This window comes from Plasmopara halstedii (assembly GCF_900000015.1).
Source record: "Plasmopara halstedii genome assembly, contig: Scaffold_110, whole genome shotgun sequence".
Taxonomy (NCBI): Eukaryota; Oomycota; class Peronosporomycetes; order Peronosporales; family Peronosporaceae; genus Plasmopara; species Plasmopara halstedii.
This window is the reverse complement of record NW_020187031.1, coordinates 2049165-2056003: the sequence shown is the minus strand read 5'-3', so window position 1 is coordinate 2056003 and position 6839 is coordinate 2049165. Positions and strand designations below refer to the sequence as shown.

The following is a 6839-nucleotide window of genomic DNA, read 5'->3' as shown; positions in this document are numbered from 1 at the left end:
TTTGATGTTCCCGCCACAGAACAACGGCTCGCGATCTGTCGCGGTTTTCGTAATTATGAATGGCTGGAGCGGATATCACACTGTGTTCTTGCTCACCGATACGAGTGGGAAGACTGTGAACAAGTACATGCAGCGCTACGTGCTGTGGGAAGGGCGCCAAGCTGGTCGTGGGATCACGAAGATTGTCCAGCGTGGGCACGAGCCTGCAGTAAGCGCGAAGTTTCCGTTTCAACGCATTCTCACAGAGGAAGGTGGTGAATTGGTGAACAAGGATATGAAGGCGTTCTATGCGAAGCATGGAATTGAGCACATCAAAGTCGGACCTAATAGCTCACATCTGAATGCTGTGGAGCGTGCGATCCACTCGTTGAATGACTACACGAAGACGCAGATGCACAAGTCCGGATTTGCTCTTTCGCTTTGGTGGTATGCCTTTTTGTATGGGGTTTACATCAAGAACATGATGTACCATCGAGCCATCTATGCGATTTCAGTCCAGCGAATGCTCGGCGTGAAAGCTGATGCGCACCACTTGAGGCCCTTTGGCTCGCTCGTGAACATTCAGGTGCTGAACACACCGGAGCGTCCGAAGAGTAACGACAATGCTATCATCAGCTATCTACTTGGGTTTGAAATAGACATCGTTGGCGCACGTGTGTATTTCTTCAGCGAGAACTCAGTCAAGTTTGTCGCTGAGGTTCGCGTTATTGAGGACGTGATGTACGGCGGCCGTCATCACGTCGATCCAACAATTTGAGATGATGGTGAATGGTTACGGTTTGCGACCGAAGAAGTTGGATAGCAAGACGACACGACCAGCATCTCGAGTGACGGCGGCGTGGACATGGAAAGCATCCATGAGTCTAGCCAGAGCGTCGTACCTGACAACTCGGGGGATGCAGAGTCTATTGTCAGTGCTACTGTTGCGTACAAGGGATCGATCGGCAGACGTCGATGAGGATGACGAAGACGAAGATCACGACAACCAGGACGGCGGTGAGAATCGCCAGGATACGGGTGACCGGGCGGATGATAGTCATGATGATGACGAGTCTGTCTCGGCTAATTTTAAATCGAAGGTGGACCCAGCAGACGAAGGTTCGGTCGCCGATGCGACCGAGGTGGGCGAAGACGTAAGCTATCCAACCGACGAGCAGGAATCGACTCACGAGCAGGGCTCGGAGGCCAAGAATCATACGGAAAACGGCCGGAGCAAGGACTGTGACGATACCGGTGCTGTGTCGGAACCGACCGTCACGGAACGATCCGTGCTTGAGAAGATCATACTGCCAGAAGGCCTGCGAAAGCGAGTGGAACGGGACGACACCCCGTCAGAAGAACGAATGAAAGAACGTCGCACAGGCTTACGTCAGTGGACGAGCCGACCGGCTCGATTCGATGACTTTGTCAGATGGGAAAGTATTGCGACGAAAATATTGGGTCGTAATGGCAGACCGATTGGTGTCAAGAACATCAGAGTCCCAAAGAATCGACGCCAAGCTATATAAAGCTATGAGTTCTAAGTATGCGGATTTCTGGCGAATGTCTGAGCGGGAGGAAATGGTTGCGCTCAAAAACAAGGAGGTCTTGGGACAGGTCAAGAAGACCGAGATGCGGTGAAGACCAAGTGAGTCCACACGATCAAAACGGATGCGCGAGGCTTCGTTGTGAGATTCAAGGTGAGAGTCGTGGGGCTCGGAAATTTCCAGAGGCCATGAATCGATTTTCTGGAAACTTCGTCGCCTGTCGTGAGAATGTCTCCGTTTCGCATCACGGCGACCATGACAGCAGAGTTTGATCTTGTACTCTACGGTGGGGACATCAACACTGCGTATCTAAATGCAACACTCGAGACCGCTCAGTAAGTCGATGGGATCGAGGGGTATCCGTGTGAGGACCCGTCGTATGTCTACGTGGTGCGGAAGGCGCTGTATGGCTTGCGCCAATCCGGTCGTGAATGGAACTCGGAGATAAATGGGTATTTTTTGAACCGCGGATTTGAACGGTGTGCTACGGAACCCTGTCTCTACTACTCGATCGACGGAAAGAAGATTGTGCTGCTATTGATCTACGACGACGACATGGTTTGTGCCACGAATGATGAGGAGTGCAAGATCGGGTTGTTTGCTGAGCTCGACAAGGCGTATGGCCTGAAGGACCACGGGAGGTTGACTGAGTTTCTGGGTATCGAAATGACCCAAACCGAGGAGGGTGTGTTAATCAGCCAGCTGCCATTGTCATGCGCTGGTTCATCATCCCCATCATAACACACAGCTTGTCTTTTCGAACCTTATCGAGTGGCTTGGTGAACGCATCGGCCGGGTTGTCTTCTTCCTTTACATTCACGAGCTTAATCAGACCACGCTACACCTGGTCACGCACGAAGAGCTAACGCAGCTCGATGTGGCGCGTGCGCCGCGAATAAGTCGGGCTGGTAGCCATCACGTGTGCCGCACTATTGTCGATACCAATGACCGGTCGCACGTGCATAGACGGGAATATCTCAGACAAGAAATTGAACTGCGGTTTCGCTACCATAGCAGCTTCACATGTAGCCACATACTCAGCCTCAGTCGTGGGCCACAATCTACCGACGCTTGGACATCCATGTAACCGCTCCACTCGCCAGCATAAAAACGAATCCGCTCGTGATCATCCTGGTCTCGGGGTCACTTCCCCAATCACTATTCCAAAATCCGCTCAGGGTCAGCTCCGTACGGCCCCCGGATCCCTTCCTGCACATGAGATCGCGCGTCTGAGTGCTCAGAAGTTATCGTAATGCGCGCTTGAGCGTTGCCACATGCTTCACAGTCGGGTTCGCGACGAATCTACACAACTGGCCGAGTGCAAATGCCAGATTCGGCCTGTTTCCGGTCGCGAGATACATGAGCATGCCCAGTGCTCTCTGATATTCAAAGCTGGAGTCGAAGCTGGAGTCCTCCGCAGCAGGTGCGAGTCTCGTGGTGGACTCCATTGGGCTCCCACACTGCCTTGCTCTGCCAAAGCCGAGCTTGTAGGCGTGTTGAAAAACGAATCCGGATACGATTATCCGGATGGCCGTTGGCGGTTGAAGTGGCCTAAGAGGTCGCGGTTTTTTTTTTCTGGGCCTGGGGGGGGTCTCGGTCCAGGTGCATATTCTAGGAGCTAGGTGCGCGGAGAATGCCTTGGTTTTAATACATCAGTTGCTCTTCCACCATCCGCAATCTAGCACACCTTTTAACGCACAGACACTTCCGCTCCTGGGTGGAGCGAAACAACAACTTTTTTAGTATTTCTACTTTTACTTAAATTCAATATTGACAATTTTTAGGAATAAAAAAAAGGTTTGAACCCATTATTATTAGGAAGGTCTAACTATTCTGTATTTTTTTATCAACAATCTAAAGTTACGTGCTCTATGACGTGTGGCAAACATTCTATCCCCCCACGGACCTATCAGAGACAGGTTTCCATCCATGATGAGTGGTGAGTTCAGTTCCATATCCGACACCAAACATACTAACATCCCTTTGCATTTTTGCGTATACTTCCGTATGATTGTTCCACATTCTTTATTATCTCCCGCCAAAGGAAACTGAGGACCCCCTGGTCACTTCCTTCTTTGATTGAATGATCAACTTTTGCCTCATAAACTTGAGGAATCACTCGTCTGCAAATTTTGTCCGCCACACAGTAGTGCTTGACTCAGCCCTATTGTTTCATCGCGAAAAAGATGTGTATCACTCTCAGCTTCAGGGTCTGGTACTCTACTTGAAATTAACTGTCACCCATTTTCTTATAATCTCCTGTAAGAGAGACTGCGGACCCCAGTCGTTTCTACTCGTAATTGGCTCTAGCATAGGATACACCATTACACAGCTGTGGCTATACCGTTTGCTAAGAGACACACCCAGAGTACCACGACATATAGTTGTATACAAATCTGCGAATTTATTCGCTTCTCTATGCTCATCCCGAGACCGGGGCTCACTGTAGCATCTTCGTCTCAAACATTGCGATTCACTTATCAATATCGTTGCTTTCCAATTTGTACAGTGTGGTTTCCTGATTAAAGGCGATCGTGTCTTCGTGCCCGCGCTAAAAGCGCGTCTGCTTCCAGGAAAGTGTGACTTCATGACTCAACACTTCACCGGGGAAGAAGTTCGTGGCTTCTAACTCTTTCAACTTCCACCCGATTCATATTTCGTGGCATTAAGCTTTGTCATATCCAGGATAAGATCAGAACATATTTCCAAAATTAAGAAGAGGTGCTGTTTTACTCTATTGTTTATTAACCTATTATTATTTAACCGAGACTTCGATCTTTGATCATTCATTCCATACACAACACACGGATATTGCATGCGTACTTATAACTTCAATGGCTCCGCATACTGTCTACTGTTTTCGACAACCATGTGTCGTACGTAATTGAATGCCGCCACTTTGTTAATCACGACTTTTCACATATTCACGAAGCATTGAAAGTCTATATAAACAACCAGCAACCATGAGCCAGGAGTTTCACCAATTTCTGAATTAGCCGCTTTGTTCAAGGCTGAATATGCTGACCTCAATCTCCCAATTTTCATGTTTCCGCTAAGAATCTGCTTTCCCTCGAGGATATTACCTTTTGCCCTTGCGAAGGGCCCGACCCTTTGCACTTTCGTTTCAAGTCACACCTGTTTGGGTGCCATCAGTGAAGATAGCAACCGTCACCAATGAGATGACGCCATTATAGCGATACGATCTCTTAACTTCTTGAGATAATCTGTTTGATTTTGCAGGTAGACAGATACTTTAAACGCACTCGATTCGTCAGGTTGGGCGGTGCAAACATCCAGCGCATCTATTTAAAAAACACCAATTTACTGAGGCACGCCCATTCTCGTGCGCTACCTCCTAGCTTGGATACGTACTTTACGAATCTGTCATGGGATCGACTTCTAGTGGTCCAAGTGCAACGGAATTGCCGTTCACCTTTAACAGAGAATGCTTCAAGTCAATAGTCCGTGTATACATTGCAAAGAGATTGGATTGTACGCTACAACCAGAACCGAGCACCCTCCTGATTCAATATGTTGTCTGGGTCATTAAGAAACGAAGAATGCAATATATCAAAAGAAATATTTTTACAATAAATGCTGAAAAGACACAGCAAGACATCAAAACCAACCTTTTGTACAGCATGCACGCAGAATTTTCGTGAATGAGTCCTGAAAATACTTTGCTTTAGCGCGTGCCGAGCTCTTCATACCAAAGCTCACTATGAGGCTTGTTGCTATTTGACAGGTGCCTGTCTCCCACAAAATAATAGTTAAGGCCGACACCTTAAGCCAGTTTGTAACATGGTATGTGATTCTAGATATCTCCAGGTTAGAACTTCATTATGCTGTACTAAGACAAGGCGATGGACAACACCTTGGCTATTCTAGTAATTGGTCGACTGCAAGTAAGTTCAGGACGCATCGGTTTCAAAAAAGTTGGCAAAAGATCATTATATTACGTACAAATGAGAATCAGTATCTGCCTCTTATAACAAGCATTCAAACCATTTCACTGGCTTGTGCGAGTCTCTAAACAGCGAGTCTCCATGGAGAAAAGCTGTATCAGCATGGTTTAAACCAGTCAGATAAAAAGTGTCGTTATAGGAATTACCGAAAGTGGACATCTCAAGTCCTTTCGAGCAGCTCAAGTACTCAACGATACCATCATTTTGCTTTGATTTGTGGTTGACGAAGGTGCCTCCCATGAAGTACTTCATCTGATCAAATGAAAAAAGCCCCGAGAAGTTGTCGCTGCACATTGCAGCATGGACATTCGAACGGAATGCGTCCTGAGCGGCAGAAAATGCTGCATTGAGAGCTGACGTGCTGAAATTCTCGTCCTGGTAAGCAAGCCCCAGGGTGGAATTGTTGACAGGGCATTGTCCAATTAGGTTCACTATAGCCTGAATAAATACGTTTTTGCCGCTGCAAGCGTTCTGGACGTAGTCGGAGCCCATACTACCACCCATCGGTGCACTCAAACTCACCCATGAAGTGTTTGATGCAAACGAGCATTGTCCATTTGCCAGAGCACCAGCCATCATGAGACCGCCCATTGAGTGCGTGACAATGATTGTGTCCGCTATGGTTCTCGATGAGAAGCTGCTCGTATTACTCACGGATAGAGAGAAATTGCATACCTTTTGCTGCAAGGTAGCATCGGTCCACGGGTTGTCGACGGTGTTCAGCTGGGCATAGTGCACGGAGGAGCAGCACGGTGCGCTTTTGGAAAGATCTCCAAAGTAGCTTGACTGTGTTTGAAGCGTGGTCTGTTCCGTGTCTTGACCAAGACCGTGGAAGAAGATACAGGGACGTGGGGTCGACCTACATCCACAAGATGAAGGTGCCAGAGTTGCGGTAGATGTAGCCTGCAAATTACGTTGCTTTGAAGACGGAATGGGCTGACCAGTCAACAAGGCGAGCGTCGTTTCCGATACTGAAAGGGGACTCACGACAGTTTCGCAAGTCAGTGCCTCATCATCACTTAGTTTGGGCGCAGTTATGGTGACTGGACTGTCCAAATAGTCGACAACAATATCCAAATCGCAATTATGAACGACAAAACCAGTTGAGCCTAAAGAGCAAATGACGAATTTTGAATCCCCAAGAGTAGTCTTGAAGAGATTTCCACTGGCGCAATTGATTGGTTCATTGCCAGCGATGGCACTAGAAACCATAGTGGCATTGTTAAGCGCCGAGATGATGTCACTCAGAGGCGGTAGCAGGTTTGATTGAATACACTGAGCAGTGAAATTGCCCCCGTTACCAAGAGCAGATGTCACGGAATAGGCAATTCCATTTACCAACATGTAT

At 48.0% G+C, this 6839-nt stretch overlaps 2 protein-coding genes across 2 annotated transcripts; one reads left to right on the top strand and one right to left on the bottom strand.

Moving 5' to 3' along the window:
- Positions 1-55: 55 nt before the first annotated feature.
- Positions 56-1508, top strand: PHALS_00410 (Ribonuclease H-like domain; the record flags this gene model as incomplete). The annotated part of the gene is made up of 2 exons (XM_024715957.1): positions 56-715; positions 792-1508. The coding sequence occupies 2 exons, from the start codon at positions 56-58 to the stop codon at positions 1506-1508; spliced, it is 1377 nt and encodes a 458-aa protein (XP_024572459.1).
- A 4004-nt stretch (positions 1509-5512) lies between these two features.
- PHALS_00409 (uncharacterized protein) lies at positions 5513-6835 on the bottom strand (the record flags this gene model as incomplete). The annotated part of the gene is made up of 3 exons (XM_024715946.1): positions 5513-6108; positions 6167-6277; positions 6355-6835. The coding sequence occupies 3 exons, from the start codon at positions 6833-6835 to the stop codon at positions 5513-5515; spliced, it is 1188 nt and encodes a 395-aa protein (XP_024572458.1).
- Between the last annotated feature and the right edge of the window lie 4 nt (positions 6836-6839).